The 26,792-nt window shown below is 40.6% G+C and overlaps 1 protein-coding gene across 1 annotated transcript in view; it reads left to right on the forward strand.

The window, feature by feature from the left end:
* The window catches only part of npas3 (neuronal PAS domain protein 3), a 372,546-nt gene that overhangs the window by 137,197 nt on the left and 208,557 nt on the right, over positions 1 to 26,792 (forward strand). Inside the window, exon 3 of the mRNA XM_030718927.1 lies at positions 16,597 to 16,841. Coding sequence (XP_030574787.1) covers positions 16,597 to 16,841 — 245 coding nt within the window. The remainder of the gene's footprint in view (positions 1 to 16,596; positions 16,842 to 26,792) is intronic.

Consider the following 26,792-nt stretch of genomic DNA (forward strand, 5'->3'; position numbering starts at 1 on the left):
CCAGAAGGATCAAATTTATTAAAAGTAATATAAATGAATGAGCAAAATAAATTTTTTCTAAGTCATTACAGTTTAGCACACTGAGGAGAGTTTAATATCTTACACTTTAATGGTAGAGTCCCTGTTGCAATTCTCTTCACACTATTATTAAAAATAAGCATTAAACTAAGAAAATCTTAAATGCTGACAGATCAAGAACTAGTGATATAAATAATTTTTTATAACAATGGCTTCAGAAGGCACTGCCAATAGGAGAATCGCAGGAGGAAGGAATTCTGAAAGATGAGTGAGGAAGGAAAAGTAAGCAGTAGAAGTGGGAAGTAAGGCTGGAAAAGGTAAAACAGAAGAACAGAAAAGAGAAGATAAAGGTGACAAGAAGGAAGGTTAAAAACAAACGCAGTGCGTTTAAGGCATTAAAAAAAAAATGCAAGAAACTGAAAAGAATGTCGAGACACTTTGGAGAGAAATGGATAAAAGACAAAGCCAATCCTGAAGGACTGGAAGGATGAAATGATTTAAGATGGGAATGTAGTAGGAAAGGAAAAATTGCAAGAATAGAGATATTAAAAGGAAAAGGGAACGGAGGTGTGCAAAAATGAATAGAAGGGAGAAAGTAGAAAAGAAAGAGGAGGATGATGGAGGCTGTCAGGGGAGGAAGACTCATTCACTGTCTGCTGGCTGTCGGCCAGAGAGGAGGAGGAGGAGAGAGTTGTCTCTTTGTTTGAAGGTTATAGGAGGACAAGGAGAGATACAGGAAGTGAGCAAGGAAGTGATAGAGATGAGAGAACGATGGAGTGAAAGAAAGAAGGGGGTGAGAGGAAGAGGCGGGTAGATTGCTGTAACAGAAAGGGGGAAAAAAAAAGAAGAAATGATAAAGACATGAAGAGAAATAGGGACTCAAGTAATTTTGTGTCTCTGAGGTGGCAGCAGCTTTTATACCATTAACACTGTGTGTGTGTGTGTGTGTGTGTGTGTGTGTGTGTGTGTGTGTGTGTGTGTGTGTGTGTGTGTGTGTGTGTGTGTGTGTGTGCGCGCTCCTGCCAACTCTTTAACGAGGGACTGCTGCTAATTTCAGAGCTAATACTGAACTGTTCCACACCACTGATTCCAGGGAGGAGGAGGAGAGGGGAGGAGTAACGGGAGGACATGTGGATATGGGGAGAATAAAGGAGAGGAGGTAAGGACATACTGCAGGCAAAAGGGGGAGATGAGAAGGAGGATGGAAATATGAAGGAAGGGAAACAAGAAAATAGGAAAGAGACAAAGGAGAGACTGAGAGGAGAGGTGGGGAAAGAAAAGTGCTGGGGGGAGAAGTAAGAAGATAGAAAAAAGTGGGAGGAGGACGAAGCACATTAGAGCAAATATACGGGGTGGAAAGAGAAGAAAGGAGATGAGGTAAGGGAGAGGGGAAGGGAAAGAGAGAACTGGGGAGAGTGCAAAATAAAAAGGAGGAGAAAGGAAGGGTGAAAAAAAGAAAGTTAAAAATGATAACAGGGGAAGAAAAGAGGGTGGTGGGATGGGAGAGATGAGATGTAGGTGACAGGAGCAGACAGAAACGAAGGTGAGAGGAAAACAAAACTCAAAAGGAGAGAAGGAAAGATCAGAGTAAAGAAGAAAAAAAGAGAAAATGGGAGAGGGCAAGGTCAGAGGACGTAAAGGTGAAGATGATTAAACTCTCCTGTGCAGTTACTTTGTCCTTCTCTTCTTGCATCCCTCTTTCATCATCCCTGGCCCTGCCCCTCAGTATCTATGGCCTGCTTTTCCCTGTCACTCAATATCTTTATTTTTTTAGTCATATTTGCTTAATTTCTCGATTTTCTGAATACGCATTTCTGCTATTTAAGGTTTTGCCACTCCATCATTTCATTCAGTAAAATCGGTGAAATCAATTAAATTGACCATTTTGCCAAAACCTCCCCACAGAGGTCAGTGTGGAGGCAAAGCCAGGTGTCTGCTCTGAGAATTGTGTGATTTGGGCTGCCACATCCACTCCAACCACCTCCTGCTGACTCTGGTGTTGTTCCTACTTTTTGGCACATTGTCTGTCCCAGTGCTTGAATACCACAGCATAACAAACTTTCCATTTTAGAACATTTTCAGAGGACTCTATTTAGTCCTATGGGCCTTCATTTATGGACAGCTCTCTTAAGGTCCCACCACAGCATTTCAATCAGCTTGGATCTGGGACCTTAATTCTTTACTTTTTCAGTCATTCTGCTGTAGATTTGCTGGTCTGCCTGGGGTCACTGGCCTTCTATAATCCAATTTTGGCCAAGCTTGCTCTCCAAAGGACGTTGTCCCAGAAGTCTTGTGGTTTGTTCAGATGCAGCTTTGCAAAGCTAAGCTGTGCCGCTGTGTCCTTTTTAGAAACAAGAGGCTCTCTCCTGGCAGCCTTTCTAAGCAGGCCACAGTTGTTCAGTCTTTTTCTAACTGTACTGACCTTGGGGTGAATTTGACGGGACGTCCACTCCTGGGAATATTGTGGCATCGTGTTACTTCACACCTGGATGCTCCTGACCAGCAATCTGCCAAAAGTTCTGCTCACACTTGCTGATGATCAGTTAATCAAGAGCACTGAATTAGGAGCACCTGGCTGCTACTCGCCCTCGTCATTTCTGTGGGTGTTCTTAGTTTTTCTTGTGACTATATCTACAGATGAGTTTGTCTTCTGCACAGTTCATTATGCAATTTAGTGTTGAGTTTTTTTTCTATTGTAATAATGTAATATTTAGGTAGTGGGCAAACATTGGCTTACTCGCCTGCTCTGTAATTTTGATTTTGTTAGCTATTCATGTCAGAATGTAGCCATGAATCTGTGTTACGGGGTCTCAGAATTTCTGGTTACTTTTATGCTGATTTATTAATGTGCATAAATACCACTATAGTCACATGGAACATAGTTAATCTGAGGCTAGTGTGGCTAAAACCTTACATAAATGGCAGAAACACCAGTAAAAAAATCTTGTTTTTTCCTTCAGCTGGCTGATTAAACTGAAATATGATACCCAAGCAGCACCTGATTGATCTTCCAACATGAATTATGGAGGCTGCATTCATTAATGTGTTTAGTTTTGGTGTATTTGTTTTGTTTTTATTAATGGTTGACACTGAAAACTGTTTCTTACAAGATGCCTCCTTGTAATTTGCTACCCTGCATTTATGTAAGTTGGATTTTGTTATTAATTCTTGTAACCATTCATCTTTAGTAATTAATACGCTCAACTCATATCCATAAAATTCACATTATTACCCCATAATGTTCATTATCATATTAGTCATATGAGCTTTGCTTAATTGTGCTGTGCTGTGCATTAATGAATGGACGCATTAAAGTTTACTTCTAAAGGAGATAACTGCTGTTGTCAAATTAAATGACTAAATGTCTGGAAGCTAAAAAGGACATTATAAACATTCAGCGAATGAATGATATCATTGGCTAAATGGCAGGGGAAATTAAGGGAATTTAAAAATATATTTGTAATATATTATGTATATATGCATAATAACTCACGGTGAATATGGTGGCTGTTTTCTTTCTCAAAATACATACTAATGTATTTACATCTGCATATTTAGGGATTCTCCAATGCAAATACAATTTTCCATTTTAAAGACAAGAGAAAATAAAAAGTGTCATGATAAGGCTGTCATAAAAGGTGTTCGTCAGTATATAACTGATATATGATGGCAAACATATTACTAAAGCTCTTTTTGAGAAATGTAACTGCAAATCCTAGAATGCTACAAAAAATATAGAATAAACATGGTCAGGGTTCTTGCCAGCAGTTGATTACCCGGCACTGTGCCTTGCTGACGTGCCGTCATGCTGGGCTGAGAATTTCAGCAGTTAGCTAACAGAACAGATCACTATTGGAACCATTAGCTAGCACCGCAGCCATTAGCATTAGCAAGTGGTTGTTCAGTACATTCGGTCGGTACCGAGAGGGGACCCTCATCCCCAGTCTTACATTCGGTATCTAGAGCAGCAGCTATCTTGGGAATTACCCCAGGCAGTTATTTTGGACTTACCAGGCAAGGTCTCTTTCTAAATGGATGGGGAGAGACCTGTAAGAGCAAACAAACCAAAAGAAAAAAAAAAAAAACAACAATATATAATTACATGAAGCATATTGGTGGGATGTTTGCTGTCATTCTTGGCTTGATGGTGTGAATCAATCCATAGAGAAAAAAAAAATTAATGGAGGCAAACATACCAACTGTGTTGCCATAAAGAATAATTGAATGCAGAAATGTGCACAAACGCACACTTTTTGATATATTAATATTGTTTTTCCTGTTAGTAAATGCGAAATGCAAGCTTACCAGTAAACCGCAAATGCAACAGTAACTGTATGACATTAATGAATATTGTGTCAGTATTCATAATCTGACACAGCTGTGTAGTTTTCAAAAAATGTAAATTAAATATGACTAAACAAATCACATTGTTGCAGTTATTGACTTGGTGACATGTTCAGTCATTACCATGACCAGGGTTGTCACAATACCCGAATTTCTAAATGACATTTAACAATAGTAAGCTAACATTATGCCAGCTAACATTACACTTTCCCTCTGATAAACAATTTGATTACATTCACACATCATATGAGAGTTTATTCACTAAGTGTCTGAGTCCAACAATGTTTGATCCACTTCAAAGAAAGTTTCACTACCACTGACTAACAGCAGCTAATAGCGGCAAAAACAGCAGCACTTACCGACAGAAAAGTTCAGCTCGGCTCAGCGTCGCTGTCATCAGACAGAAGTGAGCTTCACTGACTCATCAACTCGTATCAAATGCCTTTCACAAAGTTTTACAGCCTCCTCAAGAGTAAATAAACGACACTGAGGTAAACAGCGGATTGACAGCCTATCCTAACTACACATGAATGGCAGCCAGAGTTGTTTGTACTACAGCGGCCATGTTAGCTAGGATTATGCACTCGAATTGGGGGCTGGGGATAAGAAAACAGAAGTTCGGTTAAAATCTACTAACATCTAAAGATTTTACACACTGCAACTTTACCATTATTTTGTTATTATATCCTGCCTTAATAATAAGAGGTTACTAATGTGGCTATTGGGTAATTGCTAATAGCTAAAGGGCTAATGTAACTGTTTAATACTTCAGTGCTGTTGTGCTTTTTTTTTTAATTAATTAAATGTTATTAATTAATTAATAATAATAAAATGTTGTGCTTCTGTTTATGTGAGAGGAGGGCTGTCTGCAGCCATGTTGGGGTATCTGAGTGTCTGTTTTTTGAACACTGCCATGAAAACACACACACACACACACACACACACACACCGCAGTTTTGCTGTCCAAAATACTCACATAAAATATGGAATCATTTGCAGGTACTAAAAAAAGTCCCTATCAGATTTAGTCTGTTCTGCTGTTTCAGTAGCCCTTGCTCAAAATGTAAGTGCTTTGCTGTTTTATGAAATCAAGCCTCTTTAGAAATGAAACCATAAATTTTTGAGAGTTTTTTTTAATAGTTACCTTCTTTCATGTTGCTCCTGTTTCTTTCTGTTGCTCAAGTCAAGTCAAGTCAAGTCAAGTTTATTTATAAAGCACGTTTAAAAACAACAGCAGTTGACCAAAGTGCTGTACATTTAAGATAAATAAAATAACTTAAAACACAATGTAAAAGAGATAGTTAAAACAGGAAGCATAAAATTATAAAAACAAAAATAAAAATAAAAGAAAACAACATCAGTAATGTATCCAGTACTCATTTTGATTTAAAAGCCAAAGAATAAAAATGGGTTTTCAAACGAGATTTAAAGATGTCAACTGTAGGGGAGGTCCTGATGTGAAGGGGCAGCTTGTTCCATAATTTCGGAGCAACGACTGCAAAAGCCCGATCACCTCTATGTTTTAATCTTGACCTCGGTACAGTTAAGAGCATTTGCTCAGCAGACCTCAGTGATCTGATGGGAGTGTGCAGGCTTATAAGATCAGAGAGGTAGGTAGGTGCTAACCCATGCAACGCCTTAAAAACAAATAATAAAACCTTACAATCAATTCTAAAACTGACTGGTAACCAGTGTAAGGATGCAAGTATGGGGGATATATGGTCTCGTTTATGAGTGCCGGTAAGTAATCGTGCTGCTGCATTTTGAATTAGTTGCAGACGACGAAGTAGCGACAGACTGACACCTGAATAGAGACTGTTACAGTAATCGAGTCGAGATGAAATGAAAGCATGGATAGCTTTCTCAAAATCCGTGGAACAGAGAAATGGCTTCACTTTTGCAAGCAGACGAAGATGGAAGAAGCTAGATTTGATGACGGTATTAATGTGCTTGTCAAAACTAAGATTTGTGTCAAGGATCACCCCCAAGTTCCTTGCACAGGGTTTATTATATATCTTTAAGGGGCCAAGGTCATAGAGGTCAGGGGTACCAAACACAATGACCTCGGTTTTCTGCTCATTTAATTTAAGAAAGTTTTGAGCCATCCATGTTTTAACTTCCTCCAGACAGTCCAGTAAGGCCTTCAAAGGACTCACTGAGTTTTTTTTCAGTGGCAGATAGATCTGCGAGTCATCTGCATAACAGTGGAATGGGATGCAGTGTTTTTTAAAGACTGAACCCAAGGGGAGCATATAAATTGAAAAGAGGGCTGGGCCAAGAATGGACCCCTGGGGCACCCCACATGAGAGCAGGCTTTCAGAGGAAGAAATCTCTCCCAGCCTAACTGTAAAACTTCTGTTCGTTAAATAGGATTTGAACCATTTAAGTGCAGTCCCTTTAATACCAACAAAGTGCTCCAGTCGAGATAAAAGGATACCATGATCTATGGTATCAAAGGCAGCACTAAGGTCTAAGAGTACTAAAATGGCAGAGTCCCCCAAATCAGTAATAGTTAAAAGGTCATTTAAAACTTTTAAAAGTGCGGTTTCAGTACTGTGATATGCTTTAAACCCAGACTGGAATACTTCAATAACACCATTTTGGTCTAAGAAGGTCTGGAGCTGAAGGAGGACAACTTTCTCCAAGACTTTTGAAAGAAATGGCAGTTTAGAAATTGGTCTGAAGTTGGATAAAATGGTTGGGTCAAGGTTTTGTTTTTTAAGAATAGGTTCTACCACAGCGTGTTTAAAATCAGCAGGGACACAACCAGAATTAAGACTGCTATTGATAATAGACAGCACACTCTTTCCCACTGTGTAAAAAACATCCTTTAGTAGGCGAGATGGAATAATATCTAAAGGACATCTTGTGGGTTTCAACTGGTTGACTACTTCATTCAGCAGTGAGAGAGACACGGGCTCAAAGTGGTCAAAGGTAGTAGCGGTTATTGTGTGAACAGATGGGTCGGTGACAGGAGGGATAATATGAGACCTAATATTAGCTATCCTATCAACAAAAAATCTTAGTAATTTTTCACACACAGCTTTAGACGCAACAAGAGGAGGAGCACCGGGAGGTGCTTTACTTCTTCTCTCTCCTCATCTCTTCTTCTTGTGATCTCTTCTTCTTGTGATCTCCCTCTGTTACACATTCTCTCTAGGATAGTCAGATGTAGCATCACTTCTTTGCTAGAATTCATGCTGATCCCCGCATTGACACACTCTTACTGGAGAAGGATTAGCCTTTTTGTGATGCTGTATGTGCGTGTGTGTTTAGTTGTTGGAGGTGAAGCCAGGGTATCCTCATAGAGGCAGATTACAAACTCCTTCAAATTCCATTTAAAAATCATTGCGATCTTTTTCTTTAATACAGATATTTATTCAGTTTGCACCTCAAACAGAATAAAGTCTAGTGGTATGCATCCATGAAGAAAGCTATTTGAAGTTTTTATTTGGTTCTTGTTCGGCAGTATCTGGTTTGGGGATTTCTGTTTCTGCCCCAATTATTTGTGATGCTCACAGAGCTACAAATGCTTTGATAATCTTGTATTTCTGGAAAACCTTTTAGCATGGCTGCTGTCATGTGATTGGAGAGTGTTTTAAAGATGTACCTGTCCTATTTCAATACTGGACACAGAATACAAGACATATTTTTATTAGAGTTGTAGAAATGGTGTTGGATATTGAGTTTAAGAGCAATATTTGATTATGGATTTTTTAAAGATTGTAGCTGAGCATGAGAAACTATCAGGCTTCAGTGTTTCCTAAGTTCACACTCTCTCTCTCTGTAGTGCCTCTTCACACACCGACGCAAACACAGTGAGCTGCATTCCAGTGGCTGCTCACAACAGGACTAATTAAACACATAATGGTTGGTTGTTGGGTATCCACATCCACAGAAAAATCTTTTTCAGTTATACTCTCCCACACCATCATCTCACTCACTCACAGCCACAGACACACACCAAGTCACAGCAAGTTTTAATCCGATAATTTGTTGGCTTTATTTCTGCTGATGACTTGGTCATTGTGTCTTTATGATCAATATGGCCACTGCCTGTTTTTCCCTCTTTCCTCTGTACTTCGTTCTGGATATATGGGAGGACCTCATTCCACTATATTTGTGTCCTGCTGCTTATTTCATATTTTTCCTCTTCACTTCCCCACTATTAATAACTGTTTGGGCTTCTTTTATCCCCATCTTATCTCTCTTACCTTCCTGCTCTTTTTCTTCTTTTTACTCCCCCTTTAATGTATTTCATAAATCTGTTTATATTCAGTTTTCTTTTCCTCTACCTTCCTCTCTTTCTTTTAGCTCCTTTCTCCCTCCCTCCCTCCTCTCTCTCTCTCTCAGTAGGTAGATTGGATTTGGCACTCAGTCCCCTGATCAGTGATCACACGCACATGCACACACATCGCGAGCAGGGGTTTCACCGCCATGGCTATGTCAGCAGGCGGGGCTTAATCCAAAGTGACACTTGTTCTCTGCCTTCCTTTCCCATCGCCATGGAAGCAATTACCCTCCTCCTGAAGGGCCTTTTGTGCGTGCGTGCTAGTAGTGCCTGTGTGTGTGTGTGTGTGTGTGTGTGTGTGTGTGTGTGTGTGTGTGTGTGTGTGTGTGTGTGTGTGTGTGTGTGTGTGTGTGTTCTCGTCTTCGCCCGAGTTGACGGGGTGGAACCTCGGCTGTGGGTCACCTGAATGGCTGAATTGAAAGATGAGGGAGAAAGAGAGAGGAACAAGAGGAACAGAGAGAGCCTGTCAGAGGAGGACAGAGGGACAGTAAGATTAAATAGATAAGAAGGAAGAGAGAGAGAGAGAGCTTTCTTTCCTTTAGCTTTTTCCATCTTTCTCTCTCTCCTTTTTTTCTCTCACTTTCACCATTTTTGGCCCCTACTTTTAAAGAATATGTCAGAATTTGATTATTTAAACCTTCAAAAAGCAGCAGTTTAACTATTTCCAGTGCACAATAACATAAATGACATGTTTTCACTGAAATCTCCAGTTTTGGCACACACATTCACTGGATTACTGTGTTTAATTACAGTTTGCTACCTGGTACTAAGCATATTACTTTATGATCCAATACATGTATTTAAAAAAAATTCTCATTACATTCAAATATCATTTTTGGCTTGGCAGTCTGTTATATAAAAAAAAAAAAAGCTAATCAGCTGCTTGTCAGAGTTAAGACGTTTGAGTTAATAGTTCAATCAAATAATTAGCCTGGAGACCTGTTGGCGACCATCTGGTAACCACCAGTCACAATGGAAAAATGTATATTCCCCAAGTGGTTGCAAGTGCTTGCTGGCAGTTGCTGTTAAACTGATTGCTAAAAACCCCATTCATGCAGGCAGTCACTTGGTAAAAGTGTTGCCAAGTGGTTGCAGGATGTTTCTGGTAGCCACTAGCATGAAATTGGTCATAAAGCAGAATGTGGCGCTGCACCACAAAAAACCTCCTTGCAATTTCTTTGGTCTCTAGCAGGTTGCTGCGTTTGCAGGTAGTTTGCCTGGAAGATTCCTACCGGTCTGCAAATGCTCACAAACTACTCACGATGCAGTAGTAAAACAGTAAAAAGTGTGAAGAAAACTGGAAAATTGGTAACTCTTGGTAGCCCATGTGTAGTAAACAGTTAATAAGTGTGTAAAAGACGCAATTAACTTTCTATTTTAAACAGTTTTCCTTTCTCACATGTGGCACACAGTAGGTGTTAGTTTGCTTCAGACACACTCGCACTACTGAAAGGTGTCCACGTGCTTTAGAGGAGGGAGCTACTTGGATATAATGTGTTGGAGGCAGAACATGCATCACACGGACTCTGCAGTAGAAATTCAGGCTTCAGGCTTCAAGTGTGTGTATGAAGACAACTTATAATTTGATACTGAAGAATATCATATTGTGGTCAAGCACTTGGCTGCTTTATATTAGGGATTGTCCAGTTGTCAGCCCAGCTGATTACTGGGGCTGATATTTAGCATTTTTCTGATTAACGGCATGTTTATTGTTTTTAAACCAATTTCCAATAAAACAGATTAATGTAAAATTGTTATGCAATGCCTATTTGAACCAGATGTACATTTAGCCAGTCTTAAACTTTACACCATATGCAAATATGTGTTTAGGTATACAGAAATAGATTTATATCTGTTGACTGTGATGGCTATCAGTGGTCAGGACCTCAAACCTCCCCACATTTCCCTGTTGTTCACTGTGCAGGGCTCCTGAATCATTTATCTCTTGCCTTCATCTCTTTATTTTCATATTGCTCGCTCTGTTTCTCTTTATCTCATCAGAGACATTCCTCTGTGGATTTTTTTTTTCTGAAGTGCACACTGAAATTTTCTTCTTCTCATTTTGACCTCTGCGGATGGATGAGCTGATCATGTAAACAGATACTCTGATATCTGGAAAGAACAGAAAAATTAAGCAGAGTTCATATTCTAAAATATAAATGGAACAAAAAATGGATTTCTGTTCAAGCAAATGATTGAAGCCATGAAATAAACAAACTTTGGTCTCTGAGCAATGCAGGGACACAATACAATACAATACAATAGAAAACATTCAGGTTTTTTTTCATGCATTTTTTTCACTTTTTGCATGCTACATTTTGCCAGAGTGATTTAGGCTGTTCTGAAAGCTGTCACATTCTGGTTTGAAAAATCATGCAAACCTGACCAGAGCTGCTCAGAACCACCTTCTGTCATAGTTAAGGTAAAAGAAGAGCACAAACTCTGCCCTTCCATGTGCAAACATGGAAAGCTAAAAGGCAAGGAGAATGGCAGCAGGACAGGCATTCATGACAAAGGATGTAATATGGAGGAGGTGGGTTGCAAAGTGGCTTGCAGGGGCAATAATAAATAAAAGTATTTATTTGCACAGCTTTATTTTAGATAGGACATGAAGAATTAACACAGGCTGTGTAAATAAATGTTTATAAAATGTGTGCTGATGTTGTCATCTTTCAGAGCCACAAAGATTTACACACTGGAACTTTCCAATTGTGATGGTTAGTGGTGTGGGAGAGACTCAGGCGCAGACTGAGGAGAAAGTTCACAGGTTTATTTACACATAGGTTAGCAAAAATGTCAAGAATTAGTCCAGTTCCACTAGAAGAGGTTTGGGTGCCGGCTGGGGCCACACTCCAAATGAAGATCCTGCTGATAACAAAAAACACTTCTTCTCCGTACTCTCCTCAGCTCTCTCGGGGTTTTGGTAGTTTGGTGAAGCAACCCGGCATCAACTGAAGGTCTCCTCCTCAACTAAATAGGGCTGCCATAATTAGTTGATGGCCAGCAGAATGCATCATTCAGACTGAACTTCTTGACCTGCAGACCATCTAATATAGGCAGTGCCAGACCAAAGCCAGAAAGATTGTGAAAAACCCCAGTCATCCCAACTATGGACCCTTCTCTCTGTTGAGGTCAGGGAAATGCTTTTGCTCCCTGAAGGCTAACACAGAGAGGCTGAGGAGGAGCTTTTTCCCACAGGCTATTTGGGCCCTGAATCAGTGTGTATTCTGAGCATACAACAGAGCGAGCAATATGAAAATAAAGAGATCAAAGCAAGAGATAAATGATTCAGGCGCATTGTGTTATGAACGACGCTCGTTGTTCTACAATTCAGGACGCATCAAAACAATACGATACAAACATCCATCCATTTTCTTCCGCTTATCCAGGGCCGGGTCGCGGGGGCGGTATCCTGAGCATTGAAGCCCAGACCTCCCTCTCCCCCCGCCTCCTCCTCCGGTTTACCCCTGATTCAGACTTCAGCACTGGGTCTTCGTAGAGCTACGACGTAACCCACCTAAGTGGCCGATGTTTATGCTTGTGCAGGTGCATTGGATGTGTTAATTACCTTTCAGAAACATAAAATGTTGGGATTTTTTCCCTCCTGGGTCCTACTCTTTGCTGTGGTCGTGTTTTTTAAGGTGCAAACACATTTGTCCCGCTAGTTTTTCACTTCTTTGTACAAATTTGAGGTAAGTAACCAGAAATGCAGGGAAGGAAGGATGTTTCTCCAGAGGTGCGCTTCAGGTTATGTTGCAAAACTTCAAAAATAACTAACAATATCAGACCTAATAAAAGTATCAAGATTGAGAGATTTATGGCATTTTTCTATAACGATGTCAGGGCTGCAGGGCCATCTGGTGGCAGATTGCTGCATAACATTTAGGACAAACATTTCTTGGCACTGGGTATCAATTAAAACCTTAATTATTAGGCTAACCAACTAGTATGTCTCGTACCGACTACTGACAATAGTGACAATTAGTCATCTAGTCGACTAGTCACGCACATCCCTAGTGAAAGTATAGATCAAAATCTTTTGCTACTATCCACCTTTTGATGTGGACTTCCTGCTCTTTCAAAGTTGAAAGACCCTTTTCTATTGTTTCAGGACTTACATAAATAATTTCTGATGGTTGAAAAGAACTTGGGGAATTTATTGCTTTATTCAATCTGCAGTTACCTTTGGGTAGATAGATGTTTTACCTGCCATACCATAGAAACAGCATACTGTATCTCCAAACTGCTTACATGCTGTCAGCTGCAATAAATAAGTCAGACAGCATATCTGCCTGGCAACAGTTTGTCCTGTCACATGACTGATGGCCAGTTTGACCTCCAGTTGACCTGAAAGTTAAACCTCAGCCATTCAGTGACCTTCCCAGCATGCTCTCTGCCTACAGTACATGCTCTTAAAACAGTCAGGCACGCACGCGCGCACACACACACACACACACTAACACACACACACACACATGCAGGCATGCACACACCAACACACACACACATATCTCCTCCTTTCAGCTGACAAGTTCTTTAAAAAGCCATCGACCCACCTCGCTGAACTTTACGACATGACACACACACATACGCACGCACACCTCGCCTGCCGTGACAAGCTCTTTAAAACACCATCAAGTCACCCGGCTGAACTTTACGACACAGTTTCATTTCATGTTTATAAGACCCAAACACCTCCACGAGCACACACACATATGCACCGATCACAACAAGTGTTGCATTTACCTACTCAGCCGGTACATGATAAATATGTCTGTTTGAGTCAAGGTCAAACACACCTCCTTGTCCACTTACACACACGCACACACGCTCTTCTACACAGGCACAGCTGCAAACAGCAGACAGACATGAAGACATATTTGTTGTCCGTCAACATAATGCTTTCCAAGTTTGCGGAACAAATAAATTCCGTCTGCCTGGCTGCACTTCGCTCTCCCAGCAGCCATCAGTGCTGACTTCATACACACAGTGGACAGATTTGTGTGCGTAAATTTGGTAAATGTAGTGAGTTTTTTTTTTTTTTCTTACAAAAACATTTAGTGGATTCTCCTTTTTTCTTTTTCTCTTCTGAAATATTTTTGTGTCAACCACTCCTTTCTGTCTTGGATGGCTGTGTATAGTCACAATTACTATAATAAAAATATATATTTTTTCCAAACTGTATTTATATTTGGCCACATGGCTCTGTTGTGTCACCTCCCCACACTTACATGTGCACACATGAGAAGCTGGAGGTGGGGAGTGCATCAGTAAAACCCAGCATGGAACCGGGTAGGCTTTAAAACAAAAAAAAAAATGGCACTGATTAAATCATATACAGCATGAAAGAATGAGCTGGGTTGGGTGTGCGTTGCAAAGCGGCTTGCATCTGTGGGCGGGCCAAAGCAGCTTAAATCGTGCCCTCTGTGTGACATTTGCCAGTTATTTGCATTGAGATGAGCTGATTTGCTGGGACTGCAGCTGACTTTGACTCCATGGCTTACCTGAACTATACTGTGCTACATTTCTTTTTGGAAGGCTTTAAATGACTATAAAGATCCGCTCCCCTTTTGTGAGGTCATCAGGTTGCACCTGTTTGGGTTGACAGTATAAAGTGATTTATTTAATGCTGTAAATTACGACACATGCAACAAAACAAGACTCCAAGTGCTATACGTAGAATGTGAAGCCTTTTTTTTAACAACATAAAAGCTATAAATCAATAAAATTCAACTTTTTTAGAATGAAAGTGATTACATAATTTGAAAAAGTAATATATTTTTCAACCTCATCTCTCCATTTATTGTTTGTTCCCCCTGATAAATAAATGACAAACTGTATGAAAATGATATTCTCTGCCAGATGACATCCATTTTTCATCTGTAGCCCTAAACAACTCCTCCTCCTCTAAAGTGTTTGTCCGCTATCCCTCCATCTCATCCCTCTTCTTCTCTTTACACCCCCGTCTCCCCCCTTTATCCTCCTACATTTTTCCCTCTCGCATTTTTTTTTAAGCTCCAGCAAAAATTAATCACCTGTCTTCCTGTCTTTGTGTGTGCGTGCGTATGCGTGTGGTGCCGGCAGGAAGCCCACAGAGGTTTTTAGCAGCTGATTTATTGCCGAGTTAATTCATAACGGCGTCCGATGATGATGAGAGGCTGCAGGAAAGTATGGTCGTCACTGTTGTTGTTGAAGGGTGGGGGTGGGTGGGGTGGGGTGGGGTGGGGTGAGGGGGGGCGAGAATAAACAGAGTCATTCTTTGATATAAAGTAATAGGGTGGAAAGCGATAGAGGAAAAGTAATGAAAAGAAAGTTATGGAATAAAGTAAAGGAGAGACAGATTGTAAGGTGCTTTATTGTGTAGTTTTAATGTGAAGTAATACAGTGAAAGAGTGAGGAAACTTCATGTTTGTTGTGTAGTTTCCCTCAGAGATCACTGAATTTCCTGCTTATCGTTCTCTGAAGGATAAGTGACGGTTAAATGTGGGAGTGTTAAGATTGTCATCACCAGAAAAATGTACGAATGCAAACTATTTCCAGGGGCCAAATCAAAAGCAACAAAGTGTGTGACATGGTGCTGAAAATAAGTAAGCTACTGACTGCAGTGTGTATCAGTCATCATACCAGACAATCCCCAAATGAGAACTGCTGTCTTTGGCTCAGGCCAGAATCTGTAAATGGACAGGACACTAATTTCATCCATCCGTCCTCTTCCGCTTATCCTGTTCAGGGTCGTGGGGGGGTGGGGGTGGGGGGCTGGAGCCTGTCCCAGCTGTCATAGGGCGAGAGGCAGGGTACACCCTGTACAGGTCGCCAGCCTGTCGCACGACTAACACAGAGAGACAGACAAGCATTCACACTCTCATTAACACCTATGGGCAATTTAGAGTGAACAGTTAACCAGTTAACCTAATTCCACTAACTGCATGTCTTTGGACTGTGGGAGGGAACTGGAGGAAATCCACGCAGACACGGGGAGAACATGCAAACTCCACACAGAAGGCCAAGGTGGATTCTAGATGTCATTCTAGCTGTGAGGCAGCAGTGTTAACCACCACGTCAGCACGGGCAGCAGGGCGGCGCGGTGGACACCAATTTCTGTTTTTCTTTTTGAATCAGAGAACAAAGTGTGTTTTGACTCTTTTCCAGGATACTTTGAGATCACTGCTGCCTGATCTATTCCACACAGTTATGTAGCAAAGGATGCAACCTTCCATAGTGACCTAGCAAGTTTTGTAAAAGCGAGACTGATGGGTTAGTGAGCTATGTTGAGTTTAAAGTCAGAGTTTTCATTGTCATCACCATCGTAACTATTTATAGTAAGCTATATCTACTGAAGGAAAACATTGTATATATGGAACTTGTTAAGCCATACAGTACCTCACTAACACCAAGCTCTAAAGTTACAGCAGCACAATCTAGCATTGTCACTGTGTTGCTTGTATTGCTGATGGAGAAAATGTAAAAGTGTTTTTTATGCTTGGTCCTAATCTGCTGTTAGGTTTCTTTCACAGTGCTAGAATAGCAACTATTAGAGCTCAGATTTATTTGTTACACTCGTAGGCTACTTATTATCAATAATGTTTAATAAATTAAATTAATTTCACTTTGATCTGGGGACGAAATAAAGTGATTTACACATCTCCTTTATGAGGCTCTGGCAGACCTGAACACACCGAGTAACAGTTAAATATTTTCAGAGCTTTGATGTGTGGCTGTGATGTTAGAAATAAACAGCAGAGCTGCAAGTGCACTGAGCGGTAAAATAAATGGTCATGAATTCACAAGCTCTTCTGCATAATTACTCGTCTTGGTAGGGCGAAAGAACACAGGTGATCCCTTTCCTCAAAAAAAAAAAAGTAACACACGACTACTGAGAATCACGTTCTGCACATCACTTTTGTGTGATCGGATTTCTTACATCTTTTTTTCACTTCTTACAGGCTGCAGGCTCTGAGGAAGGAGAAGTCACGGGACGCGGCAAGGTCGCGGCGGGGGAAAGAGAACTTTGAATTTTATGAACTTGCCAAGATGCTGCCTCTGCCGGGCGCCATCACCAGCCAGCTGGACAAGGCCTCCATCATCCGGCTCACCATCAGCTACCTGAAGATGAGGGACTTCGCCAACCAGGGGGACCCACCGTGGAACCTGCGAATTGAGGGACCTCCGCCTAACACCTCTGTCAAAGGTAGAATGGACACTGGACAGACAGAGTTTGTCTTTCAGGCCCTGTTTGTGGTTCTGTGTATTTCCAAAAAAGAAAATCAGTAAGAACCAAGAAAGACTCAGGACTAAAGTCTATGCTTTTGCATTTGAAAGATAAAAATTCAAAATTTTCTTTGTAGCGATTGGTGCATGTCCTACCACAAGTACATTTGTTGCCTCGTTGATTATTTGAATCATGATGATATAAGTCACACATCACCTGTACATTTCAGACCACTGAAGTGCTGTAGGTGACCTGAACACTTGTAACTAAGCTCGGACATACAAACACATGAAAGGTATAAAATGACAAGTTACCACTATATCCACCATCTGCCTCAGCAGTCAGTAACTATTTTACCCTCTGGGCAGTTGGTTCCTTCTTATAGTCGATATTGCTAATTGATTACTATCTCTTGATACATGTACAACACAATAGATTACATTTTCTAAGAGGTTGGGCTTATTACATGTATATTGCTTTGCAGCCAAAGGCCGCATATAAAAAATGGATGTAGCGTCTGTTTCTGAAAAGTGTAATCTATGCTGGAGTCTCTTCAACCTGTATCAGAATTGTTTTCTGGCTAAAAATGAGCCTATGGTGGTTGATTACATGCAACAGTAAACATAATTGGCCTGTTGTGCATTGGTGTTGGGTTACCTGGCAGAAATTCATGCAGTTACTGGTTACTGTTACTAAATGGATTACACAAAAATCTAATATGATAAAACCTGTGATCTGTGATCCAAGATTTTTTAAAAAAGCATCTTTATCAGTATATTATGAGTTATAGGTTAAAAGTAAACAAGTTTTATTTAAAAATAAAACTGGAATAAGTTTGCATAGTCCAACCTCTGTCTGAAACATTTTATTTAGCTCATTTTTGACAGCCTGCCTTTCAAAAATGAAGCAACGTTGGTGACGTACCCAAAAGCTGTCGACTGCAAACCAGTTTAGCTGCTAACAGGAAGCTTTAGCTCCTCCAGGCTTCAGATTTTCAGTCTAAAAGAAATAACTCACTGTAACTAATGTAAAAGGTGATTTTGTTGGACAACTTCTCTGTTATAAAATCTTGAGTTTAACAGTGAACAGAAAAAGGGTTCGAAAATGGTTTGGTTCACCATTTCGAACCCATACGGCTGTCTGACAGGAAAATCAGGAAGTGTGTAAGTGAGAACATCTTTATTGTGACAAGTCACACAGATTGCTTTCCCTGATACGGTGGTGACGTTTATTGGAAATAACTGGAATCCACTGGATATTGCAGATTGCGCTGATGCTGAAATGTGGAGCTTGACGCAATGCAAAGGCGTCTGCCACACCTGAGTGAGTGCTGGCAACCCTCTATTATTTATGCTATCATTAAAACCACCAGCAGAATGGTACAGCCCAGTATAGATGTCAATAGATGGTCCCACTAAAACCACCCACAGTGTCTGCACTGTGACTGCAATTGGGTCACTCAGGACAATTGAACCATAGCTAGCATAAATGTTGGACCCGGGCAAAACCAAAATTCTGCACACTTATGTGGCTGATGCAGTGCCTGCATAAAATGTAGATGTTGTGGAGGAGAGGAGAGCTGACTGCATAAAGTCAACGATGTTATGTTCAACTTTATGTTCAACGACTGTTTTATACTTTTTTTTTTAACTTTTTCCCCTCAGTTGTTATGATTTTGGTGCCTGTAATTTTCCAATGATCCTGGGAAAAGTGTTTTTCTAAGGGACCGGATTTTCTCTGTGTAGGAAAAATGCTGTTTTATTTTTTCTGATGGTCAGTAGGGGACAGCTCTTGTTGCAAAATGTAGCCCAGTTGTATAAAGCCTATAGAAAAACACCCCTCGACTTGACCTGTGCTTTCAGTATGCATTTAAAGTTCAGTCGCTGGTCAAAAAGGAGGAGAAAGCACAGTATACTTTTGGGTGGGCCTACTTTGTAATAAAAGATGCTCTGCTTGAAGCTTTGAAAATATAACTTTAAATTGGGCTTTAACTTGGTCTTGTTTTAACTTTCAGTTTTAAAAATGGAAAAAAAAAAGTTTCTGAATAAATATGTTTACAAGTTTCCAAAACTTAACTGACTCCTTTTAATAGATTACAAATTTTCTGATTTTTTTTTTCCGAGATTGCCCGTGAAGTCTTTCTGTAAATATGAATTTTGCAATAAAAAATTCAGTTTAAGAGCTAAAGAAGCTTTGCGGGCTTCTGATCTTAGACAGATTCTTATGGAACAAACTGAGCAAATCTGACAACTCAAGCTTCTAGTACTCACCAGGAAACGCTCCACTAGCTTATTTTCCCTCTGTGTTAATGTCAGCACACAGCTTTGTAAGACAAATCAAACTTTTTCTAACGTTCACTACTTTTAGTGTTCAACGCCAAAGGGCTTCTGTAGTTAATCAGATTATTTTAAAAAGAAAACAACCTGAAAATTTGGAATAATGAGTCTTTTTCAGTTTAAAATTATATGGATTGTAGGTTTCATGTATTGGCACTTCTTATCACTTGCATAACAAAAATTTAATAGTGTTTTAAGATATTTATGGATTGATTTCTGACCCAGATGACCTCTTTTCAGCAAAAACACTCTCTGTCATTGTAAACTGAACCGCAGCAACAGCTTTACTGCCCAATTTAGCTTCCACAAAAGCTCGTCTTTGTGTCTTCAAACAGACCTTTTCATTCAAATGAAAGTGAGCATGCAAACAGAGGCGTATCAGGCTTACAGCTAGCAGCACTGCAGTGACTGTCTGGCTCTTTAAACTGCTATCAAACAACTTGCAAAAGCTGCAGAAACGCACCACGGTCACACACACACACACACACACACACACACTCACTCACTCACACACGGCTAGCTTCAGCGCTAAGTGATTTTTCTGTGAAGGGAACATTAAGCTTTGATGAATTTCTGCCTGGAGTACCAGAGTGTACACAGCACTTGTGAATCTAAGTGGAATTTGCCTTTGAAATGGCCCCTTTGTGCGACGCACTTAAAGGAGAAGAGGAGCGTTTGCTTTTAAAGGGGACATTTGGGCTCGTAGGAATGACCCAAAGATAAAAGCAAATTGTCTGAAATTTGTGGTGGGGAAAGTGTGTTTCACTGTGTTTGTGTGGCTGTAAGAACTACAACCGCGGATATTTACCCGTGAACTGGAGTGCATGTGGAACAAGGACTGTAGCTGCGTATGAGTGACTAAAGGTAATGCTGATGTGTTTGTGAAGGTGCAATGAGTTTGTGCGTTCAGAGGTATGCATGGGTGTTTCTACGCATGAGCATGTCTCTAATGTGTGCGCACACATGCCCTCTCCACACAACAGCAGATGGCATCATTGTCGGCAGCGCTTTGAAGAGGCGCATGCATTTTAATGAACAGGAGAGAAATGTATACACCGGATGAATGTGTGCGTGCGTGTGTGTGTGCTGGATTGTTTAGGAGCTCTCAGGGCTGCGTGTTGTATATTTCCTGTAACACAACCCCACAAGAGAGCATCACACTAAATCACATTTAACATGTGCACGGAGCAAAAAATACTTTATGAACTAACTGTAATCTAATTTTTGTGAAAACTGATAATGATAAATGTCAGCAGTAATGCTCTGGTCTGCCTGTTGGTGTGTGTTGTGCGGCTGGACTAAGTATGTTCCTGGCAACTAATTAAGTAGTTAATTAACCCGCTGAGGTCTGATTAACTGTCAGTGATGATACCAACCCTGACCCTATATCATACTGAAAGCTGTTTTTGCTTTGTTTCCTTTAGTTCTGCGTCTCTCCTTAAAAAAATAAAAATATAATAAACTCCATGTGATGCTTTTCAGTCACATCTGTAAGTTGTAGCTGTAACAAAATAACCCGGACTACACGCTTTCTGAACTCATTTTGCCCGAGTGGCCACACTCTGAGGGAGGGTGAAAATCAGTTTACTAACCAACAGGAAAAACCACTCACAGTTTTGACTGTTTCTCTTGTTACAAGGATCAAATCAAACCTGATAACGTAAACGTCCCAGAGATAAAGACATGAAGACGAGGTCAGCATGTCCTCAGTGTGAAGGTCAAAAAACACAAAGCAGACTTTTCTCAAACAGAAGAACAAAAAAAATCTGCAGGAACAAAGTGATGTTTTTACGAACACACATGCCTGCACACAGCAATTCAATCCAGCTGCACCTCCTGTGTGTGTGTGCGCACACACACACACACACACACTTACACAGTATATTTTCTCTTTCTCTTTCTGCAAAGTTGTGTGTGTGTGTGTGTGTGTGTTCAGATTGTATTCTCTCTCCTATTGACTGACACTAATGAATGAATATCCTCCTACAGAAGACTGTGTGTGAGTGTGGGTGCATCCTTGCCTATGTGACTTTTTAGTTTGTAATTGTTTTGTGTGTTACAGTGTGTGCGCGCGTGTGTGTGTGATTCATAGTGTTCGGTACAGCAGAGTTATTGATTTTGGCCTCTGTGTAGCTGCTCTGCATTGGTTCAGGTAATGAAGATCATTGTGTGTGTGTGTGTGTGTGTGTGTGTGTGTGTGTGTGTGTGTGTGTGTTATTCCTGTTGATGACTCCATACTCTTTTGGTTTGACCCACTGACAGTCTCCTAATGTATTGTGCTTTTTGCTTCACAGTTTCATGATTTTTTTTCTAGCATGCTTTTCTTTCGTATATTTTCTCCTTCTTCCTCTCCTTTCTTTCTGATTCCTATTTCCTAGCTAAGGCCACTTTACCACTTTGTCTTCTTTCTTTTTCTCTTTGTTCTCTCCCATGCTGTTCCTATCCCTGTGCTTTCCTTTTTAATATTTTTTTTCAAAAGGAAGGAGGAAAAAGATTAATGAGTTCTGATTGCATGGGTTTGATCTGTGTATTTGCATTATGTATTTTTCTCAACCTAATTTCTTTTATCCTTTCTCCTTTTCTCAACCTGAATTCATCTGGTATCTCTTTCCAGTTATTTTCTCCTTTTTTCTTCTTTCCCACTTTCTTGTCTTTCTTCCTTTTTCCTCATACTCACCTTACCTGGTATCCTCTCTCCTTCCATTTTCTCTTTTTATTTCCACCTTCTCCTCTTCCTTCTTCCTCTCTTCTTCTTATGCTTCACCTTTCTCTCTTCACAGCCGTCTCCTTTTCATCTTTTCCTTCATCTTTCTTCAATGCTAATATCATGATTCCTCATCCCCTTTCTCCTCCTCATTTCATTCTTCATTCCCCCAGTCCTTTCCCACTCTTCTTCCTTATGTTAACTCTCTAAACCACTGCTTCCTTCTCCGTGTTCCCTATTTCCTCCATCCTGTCATCCACTTTCTATAATCACCTTCCTTCTCCTTCTGTCTTCCTTCCTTCTTTCGCTTCTTTTCTCTTCCTTATCCTCCTCCACCCTTGCTCTTCATGCCCCTGCCTTGCCTCCCCCTCCTCCCCCACTGACCTTTGCAGTAATTGACCCATCAGTTGCTCTTCTACAGTTTAGTGTTGGAGGTTTTGACTTCCTGTCAGTAAGAGTCTCCACATCTGCTACAGGACTCCACACAAACAACTGTGACCTTTGGAGCATCCTGACACCCAGCCTGTGTGTGTGTGTGTGTGTGTGCGTGCGTGCGTGCGTGCGTGTGTGTGTGTGTAAAAGCGACTGACCGCTCACTATTTACGTGTGTGGCTGAATGTTGGTTGTTGTGTTTATGTGTGAATTTATGGTTGTGTTTGTGGTTGCACATGTTTGTACAGCATGTGTGTCCGAGAAGCTTTGAGCTTCTCTGTTTCTGTCTGACAGTCTGGTGTGTGTGTGTGTGGGTGTGTGTGTGTGTGTGACCCCCTTCGACACCTGGCTATTCATTATGCATGCAGCGAGCAGCAGACACCAAAATGCCACACTTCATGAGCCAGTCTAAAAATCAAGACACACACACTCACTGTACAGTCCTCCACACACAAACAAACAATACAGACACTAATCCAAACACACACACATGTGCATAATTGCGTGCACACACACACACACACACACACACACACACACACACACACACACACACACACACACACACACACACACACACACACGCGCGCGCGCGTGCGTATACGTTTTACACATACAAATACACACAGGTAGATATTAAGAAAACACACGGGTGCCTGCATAAATGCGAGCCACACACTACTCCTTGTAAACACACGTCGTTCATATTTATGCTGTTTTACAGTCTGTATAAATATCTTCTTTCTCAGTTATTAAAAGATAAATTATGGCATTTTTTATAAGATCCACATACCTATTTATGGCTCGCTGCATGAGCTCAAAAGGCTCATAAGGAATATAAGGTGTGTGTACAGTAGGTAGGTGAATATGAGCCCAGGGTCATTTAATTAAACTGTATATCTTAATAGTTGTGTTTTTGAGATGATTTATGCTTGAAGTCTGTGCAGACATAAAAAAAGAAAAAGTTTTGGAACATAAAGCATGTTATAAATCACTTCAGACAACATTATTACATATGTAACCAACCTTGCAATTTAGCTCCAAAACTTTTACATTTGACCTGCAAAGCAGTTATGCTATACTCCTACATATCCTCTCTTCTAAAACACAATCCACCACCCATTTTCTCAAAACCTTAAGCACAAATCCAAAAACTCAAACTACAACCACAAAAACCCAGACCTTCGTGTCAAAATCAATCTCTCACTGCAAAAATCAGTTTCCTGTGCTCAAAACCAAACAATGTGTGCAGATCACACACACACAGCAAGTAAAAACACATTCCCACAGAACCTATGTTAGACACTACATCGAATAATTGAAGACACAGCATCCAGTGCCAGTGCACTCTTGTGTGCCGAACTCAACCTTGACAAGTCTCCACAGTTATATCACCACACATGTGTACCATTGCCTCCAACAAAGTTTCTCTGGCGTAGGGCTGTCAGTCAACACCACCACGCCTCCTTTTCTCCAGATTGAACCCTGCTTCATCTATGAAAACATATTCATGGTACTTTTCCATGGAATCCAGTTCCATGGAAAAGTTGGAGGACACAGTCAGTAGTTGACAGAGACACACTGTTGATACCATCACAGTTGATGCTGTCTTCCATCACTGGATTTCATGGAGAAACTATATTTTGAAGGACCATGTCAGCAATGAGTGCTTCTTGTTGTTGGGAGAAAAGAGCAGTTCTTCCACCCTCTTTCCATTCTAGAAAAAAGGAAGTGCACTTACAAACATATAGAACCAATAAAAATAGCATCATAATGGATGTAATGAATGTCCCGATGACTCTGCTCCAATTGGGTTGGACTCTTTGTCCTGCTTCCCTCATTGTCAGCCCATGAACAAGGACATGGTGTACAATAGTTGCCCGAATTGAACTGACTTTTATCCTGCCCAGTTCGTCTGGTCACATCATTAGACAAATGTGTGTTCAATGGTGTTTTACTGTGTTTAGTGACTGAGAATGTGTTTGCGAGTTCACAAAAAAGAGTGGTTGAGTTGCACTGCATGTGTCTGCGTGCCTGAACTGTGTGTTTGATTCGTGAAATAAGTTTAGTCCACTCAGGATTTGGTTTAGGGAATGGAGTTTAGTGTTTTAGCAATTCAGAAAAACCGTTACAGTACAAACAAATTTAGCAGATTATTAATTTGAAAGAAGCTAGTGTCCAAGAACTCAAAAGATTTAGAATAAAGCTAATAGATTAGATAATTAGAAAACCCTAATCAGAGTTATTTTTTCAATGAGGTGCTACCCACTGAGCTTCATACCTTTTAAAAGGCCTTTATTCCTTTTGCAAACTTCACCTCTGTACTGGTTAGTAAGTAATGATTGTGTCTGTGTGGACTAAAATGTTAGAACTGCACAACAGCTTCTATAATTTCAAGACTAATACACAATATATGGATAAGCAGGGTGCAATTTCCCATAGGGATGAGGGGGATATTTATTAAACTCCAAAATCCACTGCTGATCTCAGTAAATGCAAGTTTCCTCCTTCCCTGTATGGAAATGTGCAAATGTGAGGAAAAGAGGGGAAAGGTGTGGTGCTTGGTAGGAAGGCAGACTGTTTTCTTATTTTCAGTGTAGACTAATATTTACACTTTTGAATGACAGCATTTTGTGGGGTTGAAATTTGAGATAATTTCATATCAGATATTGAAGTTAAATGGCACAGCTGGCCAAATACGCTGAGTGGAAGGGGGATTTATTTCTGGCGTGCTAAACTGCCTCGCTGCATTTGACTGGATCTCCTGTGTCTGAAGAGGAAAACTTGAGACTGAGAAAACCGTGAACATCGCAAATCACAGTGTAAGCCGACAACCAAAAATACCCAAAATGTTGCTATAGCTCTAATCTGATTGAGATGACTCTATATCAAGTCATGTTGTGAAGTATTGTCTGCATTGTTTAGTGCGTTTTTTATGTCAGTGTGTGTTCCCATCCACTTTGCATTACATAAAGCCAGACTGCCGCTTTATACAAAATCAACCTCCTGCTTAGTGAGACTCTAAGCGCTGAGTGGGAGAGAGAGACAGACAAGGAGGGGGGAAAAAAAAAAACCAAAACAGGCGCATCAGAAGAAAGAGTCTGAGTAGAAAAATGAGAGGGATAACGACAAGACGGGGGAGAAAGAGAGAAAAATAAACGAGATAGTCAATTAGAGAGACAGAGGCTATCAGTGAGGCTGAGAGAGAGAGGCAGAGAGACAGAGAGGGAGAGCAGCAGGAGTCTCGTCTCGTTATGATCCATCTCGTCTCTTTGTACCAGCTGACGTTTTTATGATGCGGCCTGCTGGCTGGGCTAATGGCTTCCTCCATTATACTGAGGGAACACAGTGACCCCGACACCCGGATAAACACGGCACTCACATCAAACCCCTCCCACCCGCCCATCCCAGCCTGCAGGCTGCAGTCCGACAGTGAGTCAGCGATGTCAAACTCAGGGAAACGGGGGCTCGTTTCGACCCGAGATGGAGGGAATTTAAAGAAAGGGACACAGATTGGTTGCTTACCAAAGCTTTTAGGGTTTGGGAATCCCAGCCATACAGCAGGCAGTGCTGTATATTATTATTCAGTGAGTACATACTGTTAAAACTCATCATCTCATCACCAAAAAGGAAAGGATTTGCCTGTGAAGATTTGAATATTTATAGGTTCTACAGTTGCGTGTATGGTATTTTACATTGAAAATGACTAAGGATTGTATAAAATATGCAAGCTATGATCATAATCAATATCAGCATTTAATTTCAAACATTTGTTGCTATTAATTAGAAATGACAAAGAATTCTTCACAACCACAAGCTCATTTTAACGGACGTCGTACACCACGTGCATTATTCCGATCCAGTTGGCTGAAATAGCAAATTATTGGCTGTTCCAGCCAAACATCCAGATTTTTCAAAGATAAAGCACAATATAAAGCGGCCCTTTTACGGAAGTATGTTTAAAACGTGAGTATTGGACATGTCACACAATATTTTGTAATGGTGGTGGTACAAGTTGAAAAGAAAAGGCCAATGTTGGGTTGATTTTTGTAACTTTGCAGCTATCTAAGAACAGTTTAAAGCTTATCGGGGTTCAGAAGGTTGCAGATAGAGTAATCTGAAAGTTTTAAGGTTTTTAAGTCTACAGAGTTTGCATATTAAGATGCACATTATCAGGATTTACAGATTAGCCCTTCTCTCTGTCTAACAGCTCCTCGTTTCTTTCTGTAAACTAACACTCGGATCTCCTTCCAGCTGTTGCATTCAGGTTAGGCGTCATTTAACAGCAGGGTCATCTTCCCACTGATGTCTGAAATAAGACAACGCAACTCCTCTTCTGAAGTAAAGCACAGCGGGTGTGAGCCAAACCATATGAAACACGGGGCACTCTGCTATTTGGATTACATCATGTACACACTGGGTGATAATTGTTATGTCTTTCCCCAAATACCCCCCATC

This window comes from Archocentrus centrarchus, chromosome 22, assembly GCF_007364275.1.
Source record: "Archocentrus centrarchus isolate MPI-CPG fArcCen1 chromosome 22, fArcCen1, whole genome shotgun sequence".
Taxonomy (NCBI): Eukaryota; Metazoa; Chordata; class Actinopteri; order Cichliformes; family Cichlidae; genus Archocentrus; species Archocentrus centrarchus.